The sequence below is a fragment of the Aythya ferina genome (genome assembly GCF_964211825.1).
Source record: "Aythya ferina genome assembly, chromosome: 5".
In the NCBI taxonomy this organism is placed as follows: domain Eukaryota; kingdom Metazoa; phylum Chordata; class Aves; order Anseriformes; family Anatidae; genus Aythya; species Aythya ferina.
In genome coordinates, this window is record NC_140301.1 from 61,250,206 (window position 1) to 61,275,186 (window position 24,981).

Genomic DNA, 24,981 nt, shown 5'->3' on the forward strand with positions numbered 1-24,981 from the left:
GCTTCAGCTCTCAGCAGGTATTGATGCCAAGGATGGCTGAAAAGGGGCAGAAACCATCCTGGGGAAAAGATGCCATCCCTGAGGACAGCCTTCTCCACCCCTACTGACAGCCCCACCACAGGGGTACCAACCTAGCCACCGGGCTGGGCTCACTGAGCCACACACTGGGATAATTGCATGGGGAAAGCAGCAATTTTCCAGCTGAAAAGTAAGAATAAAGTCATGGTATGAGCAGGATATGAGGAGAGGGGTTAGCCAGGGGCCGATGGCCATCACAGCTCTTGGGTGTCTACTAGGAGAGCAACTCCAGCAACACCCACCAGGCCTTCCAGCTGGGGAAGGAGACATCACCTGCGTCCCCACTGTCACATCCATCCTGGCTCCGAGCCTCGTGCCACCCCCTCTCTACCTGCTGTTCCTCCCCGCTGAAGGCATCTGCCTGGTGGTGGGGGACACAGGGACACGGAGGAGGAGCCTCCCCTCTCCAGAGGGACAGATTAAGGCAGGATCTCCCTGTTACCGGGTTAGCGCTCCCTGTTTTTCCTAATTGATGCGACGCACCTCCATCCTCAAAACTTCAAGGATGACAGTAATTAGCACAGCTAGCCTTTATTACCGCTATCATCTCTCCCCTTCAGGAAGCACAAGATCTAACACACCAGCCACGAGCATGAAGAACGACGTTGCAAGGCGGGCATCGGTGAACCTCGCGAGCCGCCCTGCGATCTTGTAATGAGTGGATTAGCACAGAATACATATGTGTCCCTTTCAGAGCGAATATTTATTAAAAATACATCAATATATCACTGCTGTGGCACACACGCAGCTTATTAGCCAGAGACCCCCTCCTGAGCTGGCTTTTGGCAGCAGCAGAGCCGCAGAGATGAGCGGTGGCTCCTGTAATTAAAAGTAGCCCTTGCATTAATGCCGATTGCTCGTATGGCAGCGCGTTGTTCCTGCTTTGATTTATCCATCCTTGGGCAACGTTAACTGCAAAGCATGAACCTAACACCCGTAGCCTTATGGGTTAAATATATATATACACACACAAATAGATGCACACACATATAAATGTGTTGTATACGCGTTATATATTTCAAAGCCCTTGCTGGGACAAGCTGTGCCTCACACCATAGCGGTGGGGCTGCCTTTGGGATCAGCCCTGCAGGACTCATCCCTGCACCTTCAGCTGCCGAAAGAAGCCGTGACACTGGTTGCACAACTCCACCAAGAGACTTGCCAAAAGCTGTTGAACGCCGCAAGATTTACGATAAACTTGCCGCGACCGGCAGCAGGAGGAATCCAAGAGGAAGGGAAGCTCTGGGACGATTTCATGTCACGTATTTATGGCTATGCACACGGAGAGAAGTACACCTGTGCGGCTCACTTTCCCCAGGAGTCACGTTTTCAGGCTCTTTTATTTCCTTACAAACACTTGTGAAACCAAGGAGCTGGCTTCTCCCCTGCAACAATAACAGGTTGATCTCGCCGGTTTTCCCCAGCAGGTTGCAAAAGTGGCTTGAGAGGGGAGAAGTGCCACCATCAACACCCTCCAGATGGGAATTGTGACGATGGTGTCCACAAAATGCCCACACACCACTGCTACTCAGCCTTCTTCACCCAGTGCTATCACTGCTGCACGAGCCCAGGAGCTGGAAAAACACCACGCAGGAGCTATGTCACCGTCCAGGAGTCAAGTCTTGCTGCACAAGGCTTTAAAAAGCCAGGGATAAAAAGCAGACATCCTACAAACCAGCTCCATTTTTTGCATCTTGCTGAAGGCTGCTGGTCCCATTCAGCCTCGCTGAAGAGCCAGCAAAGCCACGGTTTTCCCCAAAACCCTTCCCTGTGCAGACAAAAACATCTTTGGGCCAAGCAGTGCTTGAAAAGAGCAGAAAAAAAGAGGAACACCCAACAAATGAAAGGCAACAATTCCCCTGCAAAGCATCTCAGCAAGGCTGCGGGGAAGCAGCAGTTGTAATTTCGGCTGCTGCGCGTCCTCAGCCTATTTACAACCGCATCCATTGAATTAATAATGATCAGCTGGGACTGGCGTCGCTGCTACGAAGCCGCTCGCGCGGCTCCTGAAATATTTATTGATTTTAAAGAACAACAGCCCAGCGCCCCGCGCAGCTCAGGTTGTTCTCAGTAGGGTTGGATTAGGACAAGTCTATTTGCTTAAGCAAGAGATCAGAGCTCCGAGGCTGTCCCCAGGCAGCCCAAATGTACCACGGAAAAGCAGCTGGCCCTGAATGAGAGCTCCGAAATGGGCTCAAGCTGCTTTTTCTCTAGGCTTTAAGCTTGGCTGAGGATGTGATGGGTGTTTTAACCCAACAAGAGAGCAGCCCAAGGGCAGAGTCCCTGAAAAACCTCCCCAGGTCCCCGTCCATCTCCTGGCTTTGGTCCCGTGGCTATTTGTGTTGGCAAAGTCACCCCCGCCTTTGATTGCTGGTGGGCAGCCTGGAGAGAAAAAGCCCACCAGGTCCCTCAACACATCCAAGGAGGATGTTAACTCCAGATCCCACATTAATAGGATGCCCTTTTTCAGCCCCAGACCACCAGGAAGGGGGTTGCAGCAAACTGGGGCTGAAGCTTCAACAGGGAAAAATTGCAAAAAGGAGGAAAGCAGCAGCTTCAGCACTAGGGAACAGGCCCAGTGACAAAGCCTGCCTTTCCCCCCCTGTTTAATTAGTGCTTCATCGACACAAAGGCAGAGTCTGCCTTCCCCCGGAGCCTCAAAATGTATTTTTAGGTGCGAAGGCTCCAAAAATAGAAGCAGCCCTGCAGGAAAGCCAAGAAAAGGCTGCGAGGAGCCCACGCACAGGTTGTGCTGCAGAGGCACGAGCCAAGAACAAACCTGGGAGCAGCCGAGCAGGGGGGAGACCAAAGCACACGGCCTCTGAGCAGGGGCCAGGGGGGCATCCCACACAGGGCTAGGCCTGAAAATAAAAATAAAAATAATTTTAAAAGCCTTTTTCCCAGCTCCAGGTGACACCACGCCTGATGGTGTTTCTCCCAGAGAGATGGGCAAAACCAGGCCCAAGCTCTTATAAATCATGGTTGGAAGCATTTCGGAAGGGAGGTATTTTGTTTTCTTTCCTAGAAAGAATATCAGATGGGAAGGAGGAAAATAAAACAATAACTTTTTCCCTCCTCACAGGAATTCAATTTTTTGAAGGGCAGGGGCGGTTTTGTTTTTTTGGCAGGGTCATTTTTCATTTACTATTGTTTTCCATTGACTTTTTTTTTTGTTAAAAAAAAAAAAAAAAAAAAAAAAAAAAAGAGCCTTATCCTGATGAGAGCCTCGGCGACCAGCAAACGATTCAAGGAAATCCACAGCTGGCTGCAGGAGGCACCACGAGGGCTGCAGAAAAGGGCCAAGGCCATGCGCTGAGCGAGGGGGACGCAGGGGACCCTGGTGGCACCAGCAGCCTTGGGGAGAGACGACAGCAGCACCGCTGCAAAACTGCTTTTACAGCAAAATTATTTGGGCTTGAATTAAAGTTGCATGAGATTTCTTTTTTTAATCGCGATGACAAAACGCTGAGTGAGTCACGGCCCGGGAGAAGCCAGCGGCGGCTACGAGACGAAGGGGGCTGCTCACTGCTGGGCAAGGGGAGGAAGAGGAGGCAGCACAGCTCCAGAGCCGCTGTGAAATCAGGCAGGGGAAGGCTCAGAGCTGCTTTTCAGCTGCTTTTCTCATTCCCATTTGGAGGAGCAGAGCGAGGGATGCCACTCGCTGCGGATCCAGCTCGAAGTCGGGGAGCGCTCAGCGCCGCACGTGGCTGGCGGCGTGCGGCTTCTCCGGCAGCAAATCGCCCCGGCACCGCAATTATTAAAAAAAAAATAAAATCTATTGCTAACATCTAAACACCCAACGCTTGGTCTTTTTCCAACAAAAGCATCTCTGCATCCATTAGCTATTGTCTCCCTCTAGCGCGGGCGCGCACCAGCGGCTCCGCTCGGGGCCAGGGGTGCTCGGCCCCGGGGGCACCTGCAGCCAAAGCCCTGGGGAGAGGGCTGGGAACACGGGCAAAGCATCAGCTCCCCCTGCACCCCCTGATTCTTCAGCTTCATCCTCCAGAGAGGGGAATGGGGTTTGCTCAGCAGGGCTTCCAGCTGCCTTTAACACCTCTGTACATCTCCTAAAGCAAAACAGAAAGCCTGTACTGGAATTTGAGGAAAAAAAAAAAAGTCTTGCATCCTCTCCTGGGAGGATTTCTGCCAAGAGAGATGTGAATGATGCCACAATTGTCTCTCCTTTTAAACTAAGCTCTGCAGCACCACTTAACCCCATGCTCTACAGCTTAACCTAACAGAACTGAGGACCTCGAAACACCACCAGGTTTCCATTTGGTTTCCATTTCCATTGGTGTTTTACTCCTAACGCTGCACCCAGAGGCCCTCCAGGCACCTCCATCACTTCCAGGAACATTTCTTCCTTACCTGAGGCACCATAAGCACCTGCAAAGCAACCTTTGAGAAAGAGGAGCCCTCACATCACCTAGAGACCCATTTTCAGTGGGACAGTGCCTGTGCCAAGCTCCAGCCAAGCTGTTGGAGAGGGAGGAGGACCAGGAGGCTCCTCAACCCGCTCTGAATTCATGGCTCAGCACCTGGGAGGAGCAGGCTGTCTCCTGAGAGATGCAGGCAAATGGACCCTGCTCCAGTTGCTGTCTGTGCAACCTGTTTCTCACTTACCATCACTTTTTCCACATCCAACAGGCTCTTGCAAAGCAGCTGCCCTGACCTGAAGACAGAGAAGACCACGATGGAAGGAATTCACTGGTGCCCATCCACACGGGCATCCACAAGGAGAGGAGCAAAGAAAGCCAAGACCCAGACCAGCCAAAGGAGAGCATCTAACCCAAATTTCCATCCCAATGCATGCTAGAAAGCAAACAGGACAGCCAGGAGGATAACCAAGGCCACAAATCAATTGCTCCATGATGGAGAGGCCCCCGATTCCTTCCTTGCCCTGGAAGGATTTGTACCACAGACCCCAGGCCAGCGCTGCCCTGAGAACCATCAAGTGGGTGCATTTCCCAGCCTCACTTCTCTCAGTGCCACAAAATGCAGGTCTGTGGTCCTGCACAAACACCCCAGCCAGTATCTGCTTCCTTGTGACTTGTTTAACCACATGAAACTGCTTTAAAGTGGAGGAACTTTCTAGTTGGGGTGCTCATGGGGATTCTGGCTGGGTAAAACCAAAGCACCACAACACCCCCAGCTCTGAATAACCCCACTGACACTCACGGAATACATCCAGAAGTAGTTTCAGATCAAGCCTGCATGGATCCACTAAGCTGCTGCCCACCAACAAAACAGGCAGCCTGATGCCTGCTGAAGGACCAGCACCTGACCATAACCTGGGCAACTGTGGAGCACTGCAGGCCTTGGGTTTCCCTTAGGTTAAGTTTCCTTAGATGCAGTTGTAAGGGATGGCCCTGGCACCAAAAACGCTTTTTCTGCTCCAAAGCACCCATGAAACAGTTAGGCTAAAGGCCTTTGTGTTTTACTCTGTGAAATAACATCTCTAAGGAACTGACTGTTCACTTAAGTTTCAGCTGCAGTCAGTGAAAGGTAGCTTTTGTACATGTTTTTTGTACAAAACCACGTTTTAGAGTTCTCTTTCCCTCTTCTGAGCTGTTCCTTAGCTCTCAACAGGATTTGCATCATCCAGGAAACCACCGAGTCCTTGTCAGGATGAAACATCTCAGCCTTCTGTCTGGTCAAGGGGGCTGTGTGCCAGAAGAACAAAATATTAACAAAAAGAACACAAAAGCAAGAGCATGAAAAGCTCAGGGTGAGCAGTTTGAACCGTTCTACCTCTACAATTAATTCGCTTTGGCCCCCAACTGTTTTGTTGCCTTCCCTCAGACAATCACGTCCTCGAGTGTTATCCAAAACTCAGCACGAGCATCTCATTCTGCTTATTTAAGAACCTCACGCAGAACCGAAGGCTTCCTCCGAGCTCAATGAAAAGAACAGAAACACCTCAAATAATAGCATCCCTTTATTTGCTGACACCATTACAAAAACTGATTACATTAGCAACCAAAAAAAAAAAAAGAAAAAAAAAAAGAGGAGTGTTTACTTGAGGTTGAAGTCAGAGGCAACTAATCCCAAAAAATGTATTTAAGTAAAACAGTGTACAACATCAGTATTAAAATGTTATAGCCCATTGGTGACTTTACCGTGTTGGAGATTTCTGAACAAGTTTTATTGAGCAAAATAAGATAGAAGATTACGTGTTTACTGTCTCTCCAGGAATGTAACAGTCAAATTATCCAAACAGGTTTTCTTTTTATTATAAAACTAAACTCTGGAGGTGTCTACAGAGTTGGGTTTTTTCTTTAAATCAGTAGTCTAACAAGGATTAGAAAAGACAAAACTCTGTTCAGTGTTTCTGACGAAGTAGAAAGGGTGAAAACATAAATAAGGCTTTAATTTGGCAAAATATAATACAATGCCTTCTGCTATCCTCAAATCAGCGATTCCCCCGTGACTTCATTCTGCAAAAGAGAGAGAGAAGACCACGTGAGCCCAGCACTTTCTGGAGGGAGCACTCAAGCAAATCCACACCCAGCAGTTCAGCAGCTCACACCCGCAGCTTCGTTAGCGTTGGTCAGTGATGAACCTAGCATTGATGGGAGGCTGAACAAAAGCAGCCCCACAGAAGCCAAGATGCAGGCAGCACCTACCTCCCACAACCCCGAGGCAGCCCTACAAAACCAGCCTCACCCACCATGAGCACCCTAGTACTGGCTGCCCATGCTGTATTAGAGGCAGGAGCAGAAAAAAAAAAAAACCCTTAAATTAGGAAAAAAGCCATCCTCAGTAAGTTTAAGAGGGAGTTCTGACATGTCTTGCACGCTCACTGCCAAGACTTTGCTGCTTCCCATATTGAGCAGTTCGCAACCCGCCTTCAGAGCTGCTTCCAGCTCATCTCGCAGGGCTTGCTCACAGATTCCTGACAAAGTTCACCATCCCAGCTTTATCCAGGTTTAGCTAACTTGGGGCCCTTTCAGAAGTTTACCAGCATGATGCAAGTCAACCACCAAGGCCCAGGTTTCAAAGCTGGCTGGATATTAAAATAAAAGCCTTGCTCGTGTACCTGTAATTGGATCAAGAGTTCATGCCAGGCTGCTGCTTTAGATATTCATTATCGCCGTGACCACAGCAAGCCACTGCTGCTAACTCAGTGGAGCCCAGTGGGGTTACTTAATATCCTCCATCCCAAAGCAAGCAGAGCATGGAAGCAGAGACACTTTACTCACATAACTGGGAAGGAGGAAACAAGGCACAGGCATTGTTTTGTTGGGGACAAAACTTTGGGAAGCCTACTGCATGGAGTGGTGAGCAGTGGAAAGGGATGGATAAAGAGTTACACGTCCAGAAAGGGACATGGGGTGTGAAATTAGTCCCACCTAAATGAAGTCTGGATCCAGAGAGGGATAAATCTGTCGTGTACTAGCAGCTTTAGATGCAGTGCACGTAGGCAGTTTCAGGTTTTAACGCCTGGCTCATTAAACCTGGACAAAGCCATCGCGGACCAGCAGCACCTACCTACTAGCTGGTAGTGTTCCCGTCCCTTTGACAGCATTTGGCTTACTGACACGAGCAGCTTCTTGAGATGACCTACATCCTGGTTAAGATTCACCGCCACATTTAGTCTTTTATCAGTCAATTCCTGGAAGAAGAAAAATCATTAAAAACTCATTTACAATCTAATTACCAAGAAAGTCTAGAATTAGCTCCTCCATATAAAATTACAACTCCTCGCACAGATGGGAACAATTCGTGTAAGTCAGAGGGTTATGGCCACATTTAAAGAGAACATTGTTCACAGGCAAGAAGCCATCTCCCATTCCAAGGGATTACCTGCACACCGCACACACCGGTAAGAGCATCACTGATCCCTAGCTCCTGCCCTCCTTAGGGCTGCACTGACTCACTGCTTCCAGGAATTGTGCTCCTAACCACAGCTCACCCAGCCTCAAATCCATGCCAAGTGACCACCATGCGTCCCTGCAAGCTGTGCTCCAAACCCCAGGCTGAGGAGAGTGCGTGGGTTATCAGGCAGGTGGCTGAGAACGGCGGTGGTGAGCCCATAGGGAGGATGGTTGGAGCCCACAGCTGTACCAGCGTGGCTGTGGGACCACCAAAGGTTTGGTTTGGACAGGGAGAGCAGGCAGGCAGCTCGGGGGAGAGGTGGACAGTGGTTATTTCAGCAGGCTGGCACATGCTGCAGGCGTGTATCACTGGCTGAAGTCAGCAGGAGCCACGGCTGGCTGATGTCCCTGCATTTTTTTTTATTTTTTTTTTTTTCCCGTGCCCTTTTCAAGGAGCCGAAGGAGCCACTGAAACCTTTCATCTGTAGGTCTACTGCCCTCTGTGGGATCCTGTCCTCAGCAGGACGTAATAACGGAGCACGAGGCAGCTCCAGCTGTGAGTGCTGACACCTTCCCCTGCCCACACTGCAGCACCAGCGCTCCCGTTCAGGCTCAGACCTCAGACACTGGCTCTGCCCCTTGGCCTCCCACAGGTTCCTGCTCTGCTCTGAGCCCCCAGCAGATTCCTGCTTGCCAGGGGCACCCAGGCTTGGAGAAGGACCTGGCAGAGCAGTGTAAGCACCAGTCAGCATGGAGACACAAAAAAAAGGGCTGCCCAGAGCTAGAAGCCTGGTTTCCTGAAATGAAGACACCAAGCTTGCTTTTTTTTCCTTTAAAAACAAGGAGCTCAACGGTTTAATATTAATAGGGAGGCATTACAACTCTAAACAGACTTCCCCTCCTGCCTGCCGTTCTCCCCAAAGCCGCTCTTGCTGCGCTAACGCTGATCTAATCCCCGCTTTATTACCCTCATTGATTACCTCCTGCAGAGCCACACAAAGGGCTCCACGTTCAGATACACCTGCAGGAGAGCTTCCCTCCGCAATCCGGCAGCCACAGATCAGCAGATCTGCCTCGGTGCCAGCGATGCAGAAGATCCCAGCTCTCCGTGTGAGCACAGACGTTTTCGCGAGCGCTCAGCACCAGCTGAGAGCAGCCTGCCAGAACGAGACCGATGCAAACACGCTGGTGCCAATCTCTCCCTGGGGTTTAAGGGAAATTAGAGGGAGTTCACGGAGAGCCACTTCCCCAGCTCCCACTTCTGCAGAGCTGCTGCAAGGCACAGGGCAGTAAATCAAACCCAAGCACCTGCCCCATTACGGAGACCGCTGCGGGCTCAGGCAGAGCAGAGCGATGCGTCGCCAAGCTCTCGCTCGCACGCCACTGCTAAACATTTTTCTGCCCTAAAAATCATTGGGAATCTGTATCAGAGTAGCTTTAACCCATTTCACCCTTATTAAGGTAGGAAAGCAGGGCTGTTAAGGCTGAGAATTTGCTTAACAGTCTCCCGCAGGTTGATGAAAGCGGAGGCAAACGCAATTAGCATCGCAGCGAATGACTGAGTCGTGGCACTGGCCGATGGTGCTGGCAATAGGACTGTGTGTGTTAGAGGAACCAGCACGAGCACAAGCGATGAAGGAGCCTTTCCATTCACCCTCAGCCCTCCCCTCCTCTCCTTTCCTCGCTCCTTCCTCCTCCTCCCCTCTATTTTGTGGCTCCATTAATACCGCTCGGTGTTTACCCGTGAGTTACAGGCACGTCCCCAGCCCTCCTGGGACCCAATCCTGACCAGCAATCGATGGATTTGGGCCAAAAACACACACACAGCAGCTTCTGTTAACCCAGGGCTCTGAGGCTGCCTTATGGGGCCAGTGCTGAAGCATCATTTGCCCTCTCTGGTTAAGCCGCCTGATGTTTGCACACACTGCCCCAAATCCCCTGGATAAGCAGAGGTCTGCAAGATCTCCTGGGGTCTGGAAGATCTCCTGGGGTCCTCTGCAATTCCCATGTCCCTCCTGCCAAGCATCGAGCTGACAGATTCAGCCCTGCCATGCTCTCCATGTACAGCACCTCCCATTTCCGAGGACGGGGCGTTTCACACAAATTTGGGGAAGAAAGCACGTTAGATGGCACATAATCCTCAAAATAAGTTCGCCACCGAGGAGAGCTGCTGAATATAAACGACCTCCTTACAGCACACTGAAAGGCAGCCTTTAGTCATCAGCCAGTCCCACAAGTGACAAGGAGGCTGATTAGAAAACCCAAATGCTCTATTTTTAAATAGAAAGAAAAGGAATCTAAAAGAAAACACCGAGTGTCTGAGGGTTTACGCAAGCATCATTTCTGAATTTTGGGGGCTGGGTCTAGTCCCCAGAAGGAACTAATATGCTCGTTTGCGAGCATGTGTTTTCAGGTCCTTCAGGAGAAAAAAAAGGCACTGTTGCTAGGTGGAAGTGGCTGGAAGACTTTCTTTTTTAATCGGCGAGCTATTTTAAGCTAGGTTTTTAGGCTTCCGGGGAGACAGCTTTTTTTTTTTTTTTTTTTTTTTTTAAAAAAAAGCAGCAAAATGGGTTTAGAGAAGGAGAGAATGTTCTAATTTCAGCCTCTGCCGATGGCTACCTGTTTAGACAATTAAGATTTCTACTAATGAAGGCTTAATTACAGGTTTATTAGGAGTGTTTTTTCCACATTTCCCAGAATAAAGCAATAGATATTCTGGAGGGGGAGCCTGGATGGGGCTCCCACGCTGCTATAGGGGAGCAATCCACGAGCCAGGGGGGTTGTGCAAGGCTCAAGGGATTAAAACCAGCTCCAGCCACAGCAGGGCAGATCTAACAGCACCTAGCTGAGGGTCTGCCAGCACCTCCAGCTGTGAAATGCCGTGGCTGAGGCTGTACCACCACGTTCCTGGGGGTTTATTTCCAGCTGTGGCAGTTGTTGGGGGACAGCCCAGGGATGTTTGAGGAGCTTTGAGATGTGCTCGCTGCTTGTTTACGGTGGGTGAGCGTCCAAAGAGGTTGCACTGAGCTGTGAGAGCTCCATGAAGAGGGAGAATGGGCAAGACAAGGGATTTCCCTCATGGTTGGTTGTATTATTACCCTGCCCCAAACCTTGCATCTGCCTTTTTAGCACCTCCATCCATCCCTAGCATCAGGCCCGAAGGCAGGCCACCAGGAAGGCAGAGCAGAGGGCAAGCAGTTTGTCACCAACGTGAGGAGGGCTTTTCCTCTCCGTCCTGCTGCAGACAGACCCAGAGCACCCACCTGGCACCGTCTGACCTTCTTCTGGCCACAAATACCTCACCTCCCTTCCAGGAAACCAGCTCCCAGGGCTGGGACGTGAGCGGTTTCGCAAGCCCAGCTGCGTCTCTGGCTCTGATGTGGTCAGCCCACAACACAGAGGTCGATCAGCATCCGTGACTGATCGCTCTGGGAAAGACATTTCATTTCTGCTAACGACTACAAAGGCAAAGGCTTTTCTACAGTGCTCCTTAGAGGACTCCTGGCTTCCTCTTCCAGCTGATGAAACTACTTATTTTCAGTGGCTAAAGCAGTCGATATAAATTATTTGTCCTACCAGCAAGCACTCGTCTCCCCCTCAAATGACAGCGTTTCCTTCCACTCGATCCATCAGAAGGAAACGGGTAATGAGTTCCATTGACACCACTTAGCTGTGCAAAATGTGCTGGGAAGACATCTGCTTCAGCCTCCCCAGCTGCCTTCTGCAAAGCTGTTCTGAAGCTGACGTGAAAGCTCTTGTTTCCAGGGATGGGGAAGCCCTGCTACAAAGCCAGGACTCAGCCGCTCGTACAGGTGGTGTCTTTTTAGGGCCAGCACTCTGGGAGTAACCCACAGGGACAGGTGGTTACCCACTAGCATGAGGAAGAAACCACCATAGACAGAGTTTCCCCAGTTCCAGATCCTGCAACCCCTTTACACATGCCAACCCATCAGTTAAAATTTTTAGCTTAGTTAGTAATCAGATCTATTTTTAGCCTCCTTTCTTGAAGGAAGGAGTCTGGGTATCTTCCCTGAACTCTTCCCACCTTTGCCCAAACCAAACCAACAACCCTTGGCAGTGCAGATCTCACGTCCAGAACCTCTCCCCCTCCTCCTTGCAAATGTGAGCCATGGCAGGAAGTCACAATCCAGATGACAGCAAAACTCCGGGTGCTTAGAACAAGGTCAGCATCCCTGGGATACAGCTCCAGGACAGAAAACTTCATCAAGCCTCACTCTTCCCATCAGCAGCACATTTCTAAGCAAGACGCGACTTCCCAAAGCTCACTCTTAGCAGGAAATTTGTGCTGCCCCTGAGTATGGTCTCAAGAGAAACACTCACCGAGTCTGTGCGAACGTCGCTGTTTTCAATAACGTTGGCATCCCCAACCACTTTGCCAATTTCTCTCTCAAGAGATGCCAAGGACTCCTGGGCCTGTAGGGTGGGAAAAGAGAAGAAGAACAAGGGAGAGAACAATTAGCAAAGGCTGAGAAGCGAACCCCCAACTCTCTAGGAGCAATGCTAGAGACAGGAAATCATTGTTCAGTAGGAAATGTGTTTTATGCCAAATTTGCTCAGGGGACCAACACATTTGCCAAGATTGACATGTCTCCTTACAATCAGTGCGCCGAGTGTCAGCCTGCCTGCATTTTAAAAGCAATTCTGTGGGGAAGCTCTAATAGTCTCGTGTCAAGTTATTAGGTAAAAAATTGCACATTTTTTTTCCACGTGAGAGCAGCAGCACAGGCAGGTCTCTAGAAGCCGGACTGCAGATCTTCATTTACACAGAGCACACCCTGTACCAGGGACATCAGCGCTGCTCGCTTCATATGTCAACATCCAGCATAACTGTCCTGAGCAAAGTGTTTTCAATGCTATCACAGCAGATCTCCTTTGTCTTCACTTCCTGCAGAGCTTGTGATCATATCTGTCCCCGTCCTTATCAGACAGCCTGCCTCCTAGCCCAGCAACAGCTCTCCCCCTCCAGCCCTGCAAGAGCCCAGCCCCATTTCCTTGCAGTGCATCAGCTTCCCCCTTCCTTTTTTTTTGTCCCCTTGCCTTGCTGAGCTACAACAGCTGAATTTCTCATCCAGCCTTAGTTTTTGATGAACACAAGCTAGCCTTGTGGAATCACATCTCAAAGCACTGCGGGAAAAAATCTCCCCCTTGCTTGACAGTTTGGTCAGAGCAAACCTTGTTTTGCTTTCTTCCTCTGCTTCCCATCACAAGCAGAGTGCTCTCCTCTTTCCAGGACTTTATTCTCACCTTTAAGGAGAAACTCACCTCCATCCTCTGCTTCTCAACCTCTTCTCATCTCCAAATACCAGGAGATGGCAACAGAGGTGTTTTATGTCCCACTAACCATTCTTCAAGCTGCCCCATGACAACAGCCCAGCTTCCATGAGCAGACACATTGCCAGGGCACCAAGAAGACCACTGATCCTGCCAACAATCCCACTGGCCCACTGATTCTTTCCCAGTTTCATGTTATACTTGTGGCTAAGAAAGCAGCCTCACTGAAGGAACAAGGTGGTGTAAATGCTGAAGCCAGACCTCAGCTTCTCTGCAGCCTATTCTTGTCTCTGTATATCAATTCTCCCATGAGAGGCTCATTTCTGGGGTGACAGCACTGAGACCTCATATGCTTAAAGACTTCCAACTCCATTCCATTCTCCAAGAGCAGTTGTTGAGGAAAAGCAGAGCTAACCCCACGTGCTTGTCCCATCGAGCTTCCTTAGAGCTAACGTTAAAGATCTACCAACTGGCTGTAGCCCAGGAGATGGCAACCATGTGCAAATGGGCAGGTGGTTTGTTAGCCAACTTGTAACCACTGCCATTCCAGTTGGGATTTAAAAGCTTCAGGCTCTGACGTGGGTGGAGGGCTGTGGGATGGGATATTTGTTAGGCTGGGTTTCTTTAAAGAATTATTTGTCAGCCCCAAATCACCACTTGTTCCTGCTGGCATACAAGTATCACAGACAAGAGGCATTTTCAAGAAGTTTCCCAGCATTTTAAAAACTAGAGATCCTGATGACTCAAGTAACACTGAAGATCTGCATCTCATAAGGGTCTCTGCTTACCTTTGGCAAGTCACCAGCCACCTTCTGCCTCTCATTTTGATCAACTTTGAGTTTTGATAGTGTTTCATTTAACTGTGTTTTCAGCTGCAAAATAGTAACAAAAAAAATCAGTTTTACACACACGCAGATTTAATTTGTCTTTCCCCTGGATTAACCCAGTGCACATGGACTGCAAAGGGAGCGAGATTACTAAAAATTACTGCACGCACTTGATTAGTCAACATATATGATGAGGTTTACAAGGACAGTCAAGGAAGAGAGATTCCATCTGTGCAGACAAATGTAAAGAATGGAAACTACAGAAGAAAAGACATGGTTGGAATCAGCTTGATTACAACTGGTCTCAACTTTGAGGCTATATTGCCAGTAAGACTATTAGCAGTACTGTGTGTATGTAAGCCTCTCCAAGCACTCCTATCACAAGTCAGTCAAGACTTCAACTTAATTCTTGGTAAATATGCCAAAACGTAGACTGTCATCTTATTAATTCAAGCTAAACAGTCACCTTACTGCCAAATAAATTAAAAACAACAACAACAACAGCCACCCCTCTACTTGTCATCTTAATGAAGCACCACTTGTTACAACTCCGTTGACTTAACCAGTCTGCTAATGTCACATCAAGGAATGAATCACTGACAGGGGTATATTAAGTTGTCGATCGTGTTTAGATTCAGCCCAAGAAGTGAAACTATTTCAGTCAAGTGGGACGAATACTTTCTACCGGCTGCCCTTAAAATACAGCTTTGCAGAGAAAGGATATAAACATTTTTTTTTTTAAAAAAGAATATTTCGATTGCTCTTCAACACAGCACACAGAATGAGCCACAGCACTTAAGGCGTGAGCCTCAAATAGGAACACTAACAAGAAGCTTGAGTGCCAATTCTGTTGGATTTGTGACTCTGAAGTGCACTGTGCTAATGTTCACTCTTCCTGCTGTCAGTCTTCTTGGGAGCCAGCAGGGGATTAAAGAAGTGAACAATAGGCTACTCAGAGTACCAAATTCTCACTAGTTCCCAACTTCTGCATTACATTTGTCTCATGCACGGAAGGTTTCCCCTTCTGGAGCACCTGTACTAACGGGTGCTGGTTTTCTACATTTGGAGAAGCACCGCTGAGCTCCTCTGCAGCATCTGTTTCTCTCTCCTTGCTCACTTCATAAATTAGATGGGATTTCAAAATATATTTCCCAAATTTCTATCTCCCAGCCTCCTGCCTACTGAAAAAAAAACACAAACTCATACACTGGACAGCATTCCCGAGCCATTTGCACAGAGGTACTCGTTTGCCACCTCCTCACTCTCCAGCCAGCACAGCAGCATCAGATTGCAGAGTCAAGCTGCCCTAGCAGGGAGCTCAGCTTTTTAAGCTTTTGTTGTTACAGGCATAATAGATTGTTGCCTCTTATATTCGAGAGGTTGGCGTTTACTGATTAACTTTAAGATATGCATTCAATTCCCATTTCCCTTGCTTTCAAAAGGAGAGGCTTTGGTTGCTGAGGAAGGATGCTAATCAGTGCTGTACTAAACTTGCCAAGCATACGATTAAACTTAAGTAGATTGTGTTAGGGTTGTGGTTTTTGGTTTTTTATATCAACTATTTTAACCCAGTTACATTAGCAGCGGTGCCCTGGTGAGATCAGCAGCTCAGCCTGCAGTGACAGGTTATCCCATCAACTACCCTAAAACCCAAAGACACGGTGACAAACAACCTTCCCTGATTCCGGCTCAAAAGCACAATGAAAGCACTGTTCAAGCACAAGCAGAGGAAGGACCTGACTGCTGCAGCCTCAGAAAAAAAGCCACTGAAGCAAACGAGAAGTGAAAAGACTCAAATTGGAAAACCATGCATTTGGGGGGCTATAGGTCTGGCCTCAGTTAATCCAACTGCTTCTTGAGAAAACCTGGAGCATGAGCATTATTGGCTGGAGAGCATTTCTAGCCAAGCATGCTTACGTGGTGCATGCCACAAGCCAGAACAGCTATTCAGCCACAGCAGAATGCCAGCTGCCAAATGGCTGGGTACTCTGAATTAATCTAATGTTGTTTTGGACCCATTGCTGCATGTACAGAGAAGGATGGAAAAGCCTCCATGCAGTCAGAGCATGGTTATCACTGGTGCATCCTCCAAAGCTTTGGGAAGAACAACCAGAGAATAATCCTCAAATTCAACTGATGAGAGCACAACTTTTGCTGCTCTGAGGGCATTACATTTGCAGTTCCTTACGCCTACGCTGTTGATTCTCAAGAAGTTTCAGGTATGAAAGTCCTGAAGACTTTTTCCAAAGTCTTAAGAACCAGACATGCTATTGTTAGGAGCAGAGAAAGAGACAAATTGTAAAAGTCAGACTACATAAATGATTGCAATGGACAAAAATATCAAGCTGAAGAGGTTAGCAGAACAGACAGGATTTGGAATAAAGTCTCCGCTTCGTAAGTATGCTGGGTGTCTAGTTTTTGCCCAGCGGAGAACAAGCTTCTTACCAAATTTAACTCTTCATTCTGTCTTACTGCTTCAGAATATGAATCATCAAGTTTTTTCTGCAACTCAGTCAACAGATCTTTGAGCTGAAATGAAGTTTAGAGTTTTAGGATTTGTCTCCTTAGGATGCCCGCTTTTCTTCTGCTCAGTTATTAGTGTGTTGCTCTACCCTAAGGTCACAAGCATATAAACCCCTCAGCCGCAGGGGCTAAGCGTTAGATTAGTTTGCCAGCCAACTGGTAACCAAACGAAAGAAAAAGAACAGTTTGGTCAATTATGTTTACCTCTCTGACTTCTGAAACATAAGTAGATCGCTCTATTTCTGCCTTTTCTAGTTCACTTTCCAAATGTTCTCTCTCTTTTTTAAGCTAGAAACAGAAAAACAGAGTTAAAACAGACATTTTCAATGTCTTCCTTGCAGTACCGTTTTCTTTATTTATTATTAGCTATGAATTTCTATCAAATAATAGATGACTTTTAGAGAACTTTTCAAATCCAATGACTGCACAACACCAATTTAAACTGTTAGACTTCAAAAAGATAAATATAGAAAGAATCATAAAAAAGAATCAAGCCCCAAATTACTTTGATATATCTGCTTGTTGGTAAACTGCTAGGTTTCATCCCAAAGAAAGGGCCCCACTTTCCAGAAATAGCAATCCAGTGGATGAGTACTGAAGTAAAAACAGGATAATTTCCAGTACTCTGCATCTATGCTTCTTAAAAACACTGGCCAAAAGGTTCAGCTTGAACTACAACACAGGCTGTGCTACTTGCATGAGAGAAGGCCCAGGAAGTGCGGATTCACAGCTCAAGATTAAATCATGTTTTGAATAACAAAAAGCTTCAAAGAGAAAAACACCTGCACGTACAGTTTCGACTTCTTTGATTTCTTCTCTTAACCTCTCTACCTCGTGCTCCAAGGAAAGGACTGAAGAGCGCATCTGCAGTTTTCAAGCAAGATAAAGACATCATTTAGTTGGTGTAAAACAAACTCTCCATATACACACAGACTTGCTTCTACGATTCAAAAAAATATTAGGGATGATAAAAACCAGTGACTGAATAAAATAAGATGCTCACTCAAATAATTTAACGTACTGAGTCTCCATTATGACACTTTTCCTACTTCATCCCAACATGAGAAGTTCTGACATACGTTTAGAGCCTACATGCCCAAAAGATTTGGGATATAAGGACTAAAGCCAGCTGTCCTTTAGTCATGGTAGGAAATAGCCTTCCCCGTTAAGTGACTAGGAAAGACATCTCCATTCATGAACTACACGTAGCTAAACCCAGCATATTTTGCCTTATTACAGACTGTGCAAGTACAGCAGATGGTAGCACATCTATAGTTCACGAGCTGAGAGACTTTTATAAGACCCTCAAACAAGAGGTTTATAAATCATCTGTATGTTCGCTTCAGGCTCATGCTCTAGCAATCAAATTTGCTAAGCAGAAGTACTTTAGAAATATTATTTTTTTCAAAAACACAGTTTGACCTACTTTAACTCCAGATGAGGAAAGAAACATAAAAGTCTTTTTTCTTGCTACTTGTGCTAGCAACGGAGCCCTCCTAAAAAGGAAAGCTTTGCAAGCAATTTCAAGTGTAATTAGTTGACCATAATGGATTAAGTGCTATTTTAACAGCTTCAAAAAAAAAGTTATGATTATATGATACTTAAACCTTAGTACAAAGAATCTGTATCTGTTCACAAATGGACTTGGAAAAAAACCAGATGCCTACAAGAAATACAATTTGAGCTGCCAGGATGATAAAATTATATTCTTGGGCACATTAATGGACACTCTTAGCATGAAACAAAGTCTTGCAGCAGAAAAATTCTTCTGCTATAAGGAGGAGTAGTTCCTATTATACTGGTTGCAAATTCACCCTTTTCATCTGCTGGTCATGCACACATCAAACCAGGAAGCCAGCACTGTTCTACACCAGCCTTTGTGGCTCTCAAACACCTTCTGCTACTTCAAGCAGAAACTGCCTGGCTACTGAAAAAAAACAGGTCTTCAGAAATACCTGTTTAAGTTCCTTCTGTGATTCTTCAACTTTTATCTTCCATTTGCTTTCTTCCTCTTCCACACTCCTCTGTAGCCTTTGTAAAATCCCCTCCTAAAAAGAGTGTGGTTTGAAAGCTTACAGCAGAATAAAGGCAGCTTACAACATCACAAGGCACAGGTGACCAGGCATTCTGCTTACCGTCTCTGCCAGAACTGATTTGTATTTCTCACACTCCAGTTGCAACAGTATGTGCATCTCCTCAGCCTCCTTCAACTTCTGCTCCATAGCCTGAAAAAGCAGAAATGGGACCAGAAGAGTTCAATCTCAGCTGAAGATTTAAGTCCTATTATTTATTTCAAATAGCAAGCTGATGGCATTCCCATTGGCAGGTTTTTCTTTCCAGCGTGTACAAGGATGCCAAAAGCAAGTGCAATGTTCACCACAAGTTACTGCAGTAACTCCACATTGCCTAAAACCACCCCAGTTACTTGAAAGAGGGACCAGGCATTTCGAATGTGATTAATGTTTTCACAACTCCACAAGGTCCTTTTCAAAAATGCAAATATATTTCCAATATACATTATGCAAGTAGCTGTAAAACAATTATCTCATGGCCTGTTCACCAATTTGAACTTCAATCCTGAGCACAATTTGTGAGATTTGTACCAGAAAACATGCAATGCCATGCACAAGGAAGTTATTCACTGTTTGTGCTTACCTTGACATCTTCGGATCCTGAAGCCCCTCGCAAATACTCCTTAGCCATCTTTTCAAATCCACATATCCATTCACTGTGACTCTGTTGGGAAACGCATTCAGTCAGAGCTCCAAGTAACCTCAATCAATTTATCTGGAGGACATTTGTCTCCCAGCTGCAGGCTTACGGAGCAGGGTTTCAGTCCCCCAGTTCCCATGAGCTAAGCAGCAGCCTGACAGCAGTTGTTCAGCTATTACTGTACGCAGCAGACAGTCAATGGGCAGCAATCCAGGAGCACAGAGTTATGAGGCAGACACAGTTCACAGGGGCCTGGAAGCACTAAAATCCAGCTGGGTCACTGAGGTCTCCCTGCAATTGTCAGGGCTCTCTGATAACTATTTCAACACTCACGGAAACTTTTTCCAAAAGTCTCTGAACCATTAAAACAGACGCTTCCCGTGTAGTTCTGGAAACCTCACTACAGAGACTGCTTTATAACCTTACACAAACAGCCATTTTAAAAGGACTTTCTAGTTCATCACAAGACTAAACTTCAGGATATAGAAGTATTCATTTGAGAATACTTTTAAAAATGAATATTTAAAACCTCTAGATGTTACAAATCACACAGACCCCCACTTTCTAGCCTTGCTTTACCTCATTCACACAGTCTAACCCACACAAACCCACTGCACTTTGTTTGCAAACAACTGAAAGCCACTGAGAGCATAAAATTGGAAGGTAGTGGCTTTCAAAGGAACTCGGGGAACAACACAAAGCCTTCTTAATTGTATCAGCTGGCAGCAAGGCAGTGCAGCCCCTCAGAAAAGAGAGGCCAGCAAAGATCTGCCTGTCAGGCAAAGAAGACTGATACCCATCCCATCAGACAGCGAGCAAACACACAGACTTTATCTGCCCTGAAAATTTACCATCTCAGAGACACGGTAACACAGACAGGTGAGACAGATGTTAGGGAGGTTAAAGAAAAAAAAGAAAGAAAAACTAACACTTTTCTCAGAATAGTTAAGCTCTGCCTCTCTTCTGCTGGCAATTATGGGTATCAGCAGCAGAAAGCATTCGCCTCCCACTGGAAAACCCTTGGGGAGCAGCAGACCGCAGGGATGTGGTGCAGGCTGCCAGCACAGTGGGACCCCAGCTGTATGGGATGAAGAGACTTCTCTTACCACATTAGTAGGAAGCGAGACGTTCGGGAACAGCTTCTGGAGTAGCTCTCTGGTCTCCACTTCGGCAGCTTCCAGATGCTGCTGCCTCTCCTAAAGCAAGAAAACAGCTCACATGAAACTGGGCGACACGCTCCACAGACAAGGCAACAGCCTCTTCTACACCTACAGTAAACTTGTTTAACCCAGAAAGGCGGTTTGAACTGAGGAAAGGCTCTATAGGCTCTAAAATTGCCACTAAATTACTTCCAAAATTGACAGCAAATTGCTTCAGAATTTGGCCTTCGTATTTGTTCACGCTTTTAAGCTTTTTTTCATTAAGATCTCCTCCAATCTAGCCTGCTCGTACAGCACTTACACCATTGTTCACTTGTTCACAGCACAACACAAACTACACAGTGTTGAGTGACTGTATCCACAGATCACACCAACACTTCCACTTCGGTCGGGTAACCTCAAAAGCAAGTTGGGTATTTAAAAAAAAAAACAAAACACAATTTTAGGAACTATTTTAGGAGGAAAAGTCACCATAAATTAACATCACCACATAAAAAATGGAGAATTACTAAGTCAAAAGTAAACTTTGTGTTAATGCACATTTGAACCAGGCCAAGAAAGCAAGACTATCTTCTAAATATTACTTCTAATTAAGTGCTTAACAGGGAGACCCTTACATCCTCCTCCTCCAAGCTGGATGACATGGGAAATAATTATTAGAGCTGTGTGAAAATCTTGTTTGTTTTTTTTTGTCATTGCTCTGCAAACGGACATACACAGAGCCAAGGGGCACCACTTATCCCTTGTTCCTTTACAATTTATCTAGCATTAAGAGCAGAGCAGCCACAGGACACTTGCTTGCTGTGCTTGTGGCTGGTGGGTTTATTTAGGCATACCCCACTGCTCAGCCAGGCTCCTGCGTGAGTTTAAGTGCAGAAAACCTAACCCCTGCTCAAAGGCAGCTTTCAGCAAGCCTCCACTGCTAGTGTTTGTTTTTCTGTTCCTTTGACATCAGTGTTACTGCTCTGAGTTCCTCTGCTGCAAGAGATCGGTGGCATTAGTAGGTTGGGATCCAGAGACAAAAACGGACAGGAGACACATTAGGTTGTGACGCTGTGCGAGGTGCGTTAGTTTTCAGCAATTCAGAAGCCACCAGTAAGTGGCAAATGGCTGCTTAATGAAGTCTTCGGACTGCAAGAGAAAGCAGGCAAGCGTTAGCACACAGCAAAAGCAGGTACACAAACTCCCCAAACACAGGGCTGAGCAAAGAGCAGAGACGTCTCCCAAACACAGACACGCAGCCCCAAACTAGAGCTCGTCTGCTCCTGGCTACCTGCCTCCTGTTTTTAAAATTACTTTGATGCACAGTGAATTCTGCACGGTGACAATTAGCACAAAGTCATGCTCATAACTAATGCAAGCTCCTTCCAGAGCAATCCGTGCCCCGTGTCATTTTAAGCATTGGGTTTGACGGGACCTGTCAAGCTTCAAATAGTTTCAAGGAGGAAATTCACAACTGCGGTGACATAAGTTTTCCTGAGGAGTTCCCAGGTTTTGAAATAATAATCTACTTCTAATTCTACGTGGGGCCAATAAATTTATTCAAGCACAGAGAAAGCCCAACAGATGAAAGCAGGCTGCTCACCAGCGGTTTTTATTCCAGAACTCCTCACAAAGTGATTCACGACAGCTCTAACAATTATGCAAACAAATCAAAAGTCAGCATGCCCACAAATTAAGGATTAAAAAAAAATAAAAAGAAACCTGAAGACGACAGGGAGAAGCAGAGGTGAGAGTATATGAATGATCACTCAGAACAGACTGTATTTAAACTGCAGTAAAAGTTAAAATGCCTCCATTCCACTTAAAATAAACAGCTGCAGAGCTGCTTCTAGCTTAACGTATCGTTTCTAGCAGTTAACATTACAACCTTGGCAGTCTTGTTCACTTTGTCCTGCAGCAATTTTTCAGTTGATGCCAATGCCTCCATTGCTTTCCAGTTTTTCTCCCGAAGGTCCTAATCATTTTTAGAAAGAATGATTTCAGTTCAGCCAATATTGAAACCGTTTCCACTTTTACTTCAGAGATATATTTTGCATCACACTCCACCATTTGCATTTAAATGCTGGTTACTGCGGGATGATTTTGCTGGGTAGGATGACATACACGAGCAAAAAACAAGTGTCATGTTCAACGAGGTCCAATGAAATAGTGCCAATTTCTCCCCAACCTGCCCCCACATCCAAAATTGATCCCAGTGCTACTGGGCTGCAGAGCTACCGTGCTAGCGACCCCACACTTTGACTGCACTTGTAAGAAGAGAGAGGGAAGTTTCCAAAAGTAGTGAGAAACACAGACACCAAACCACAGATTACACGACAGAGTGTTAGGCATGTCGCATTGCAGAACCCAGCGTGAACCCGAATACACATGGAGGTGTACACATTTATGCCCCTGATGGTGCAGCCGGATCTGCCCGTGCAGATCCTGATGCCTGAGCACGAACCTACTAAGCCAGGGCTGACTGCAGGAACACAAAGCTCAGGGCCTCTTCTCGCAGCACCTACCCACACAGCTGTGCCCAGAGAAAACCCTGGATGGCTCACCAGTGCCCTCCTGGAAGGCTTTGGGGTTTTTCACCAGACCAGCAGGGAAGCAAGGCAGCGCCGTGCTGCGTCTTTCTTGGCAAGGTCATCAAACGTGTACTCCACAAGGCAGCGCAGTTATAGGGCTGAGAGCTCTCACGAAAAGTAAATGCCTTACAGCTCTTCTCTAGGAAGGACCGTGGGCCTCGTGGGGAGGAGATTGCAGTGCTTGGGACTTGGATTTTTTATTTTTTTCCTCTTCCTCCAAACCCTCAGAGCAACCTGCCTCAGCAAGGGACTGTTTCTGAGAGGCATCCGAATCCTAGCACATACCTACGCTGGCTTTTCTTAACCACTTCCTTGTACTACCTGCCTGTCCTAAGAGCTGTTTCACAGGCTAAAAAAAAAAAAAACAACAAAATTGGATAAAATTGCAGCGTGGCAAGCTGGGACCTATAAACATGGTGTGCCTTTGTCAGTAACCAGGTTTGTGCTTGCACCATGAAGGGCACTGCGACCCTGCAGCTCCTCTGGAAAGGAGCCCATTGGAAGCACACAACTTCTACCTTTCCAGCTCACCTCTTTTTTTAAGACCCAGCCACCTTCCCCCTACTTTCTTTCAGCTCTTAAGCAATGCTACTTGCTCAAAAGCAACACACAATCTCAATGTTTTCCTTGTGTGCACTACTTATATCATCTCACTTTTAAGCAATAAGGCACATTGCGTGGCATTCAGCGGGTTTTATAGGCTATCAAGGAGAGAGAGAGAAGTGAGCCAAACCCCTGTATTCTAACAGCTTTCTTCCATCAAATTTAAAGATGCCATTCTCCTGCCCTCCACATGTGTTACATGGAGGTACTTCAGAGATCTCTAGTGGAAGATATGCTCTCTATTTCACCCACCAACAACCCATATTGCACCGTCGGTGGCTGCTGCAAAGGAAGGCTGACTGCCCGCTGCCTCCCACAGAAGAGCAGGATTATCCGCTCCCAGCAGTGGGGAGAGGCAGATCTGAGAGCCCTGAAGGTAGCGCCTCCTCCCTTGTACCCGCACGACAAACACAAGTCGGGCAGAGCACAGCCCTTTCATCCTCCCACCCTCCCTCCCCTAACCCCCTCTCCTTCCCCTGGGAAAGGACACGTTTCTGAACAGGGCTGACGAGGCAGAATCCAAGGCTGAGAACTTGCTGCAGGATGTGTCCTCCAGCCAGTCCCCTCCCTCACATCAATTCAGCAAGATGTCATGGAGCTGGCACAACTTGGAGCGCTACGGGATGCTTATTCACTCCCAAGAAAAACAAGGAGTGTCCAGAGGACACAGTATGGCAGACAATCGTCAGAAATTTCTTAGCAGAGCACCCTAGGCATTGAGAGAAGTGCTGTGCATGAAGGTCTGGGGGAAGGTTGCCGTTTTCTTTTCTGAAGGGAAAGGGGGGGGGGGAAGAGTTTTCTTACGTTGTTCTTCTTCCTCTGTTGCTCAAAAGCATTTCTCTGACAGGCGAGCTCGTTTTGCAGACTGGTGATTTCCTTCTCTTTCCCTGCAACTCTGAATTGGCAAAAAAAAGAATCAAACAAGTCAGGAGACATTTCAGACACTTCAAGTGAAGCAGCGCTGCCCTTTCACATATGCTAACTTGCCTTCTCTTCTAGCAACATACCCCCTTTGAAAAACTGCTCTCACCACTTGGCAACACTGTTTGCTTCCTACTGCTCTGTGAACTGTGGGCTGTCGGAGCAAAGCCCATTGTAAACCTGTTGTTTGCTTACAACAGGCATCTGCACACATTTATCAAGGCCAAGGAAAGGCAACACATTAGACGAGGATAACTCAGCCAGCCCACGCTAACACAATGCCACAAAACAGGCATTGCCTGCTGAATAAAAGCATTCCTTTTCAAGCACCTAGCCCGCAATTTATAAGTCACTTAACTTAAAAGAAAAATAATTCAGCCAGCAAAGAAAGCATGACAGTGGCAATTTGTGTAGCACAGTATAAGCTGGCGTGGTATTAGCTTCCACACAGTGCTGTAATGCACTTCATCTTGAC

General features: G+C 47.0%; 1 protein-coding gene across 7 annotated transcripts in view; it reads right to left on the reverse strand.

The window, feature by feature from the left end:
• Window positions 1-6,003: 6,003 nt before the first annotated feature.
• Window positions 6,004-24,981, reverse strand: part of KTN1 (kinectin 1) — a 72,355-nt gene continuing 53,377 nt past the window's right edge. For 4 of the 7 annotated variants that reach the window (XM_084520963.1, XM_084520959.1, XM_084520960.1 and 1 more), the window contains 13 exons: window positions 24,390-24,480; window positions 22,280-22,366; window positions 20,356-20,445; window positions 19,193-19,273; window positions 18,673-18,762; window positions 18,493-18,585; window positions 17,330-17,401; window positions 16,742-16,825; window positions 16,460-16,543; window positions 13,976-14,059; window positions 12,237-12,329; window positions 7,570-7,693; window positions 6,004-6,515 (listed from right to left, as the gene is read on the reverse strand). In XM_084520963.1, the coding sequence (XP_084377089.1) occupies window positions 6,511-6,515; window positions 7,570-7,693; window positions 12,237-12,329; window positions 13,976-14,059; window positions 16,460-16,543; window positions 16,742-16,825; window positions 17,330-17,401; window positions 18,493-18,585; window positions 18,673-18,762; window positions 19,193-19,273; window positions 20,356-20,445; window positions 22,280-22,366; window positions 24,390-24,480 (1,078 nt within the window). In that variant the 3' untranslated portion in view covers window positions 6,004-6,510. The remainder of the gene's footprint in view (window positions 6,516-7,569; window positions 7,694-12,236; window positions 12,330-13,975; window positions 14,060-16,459; window positions 16,544-16,741; window positions 16,826-17,329; window positions 17,402-18,492; window positions 18,586-18,672; window positions 18,763-19,192; window positions 19,274-20,355; window positions 20,446-22,279; window positions 22,367-24,389; window positions 24,481-24,981) is intronic. The other 3 variants (XM_084520962.1, XM_084520961.1, XM_084520964.1) reach the window with 3 other exon arrangements.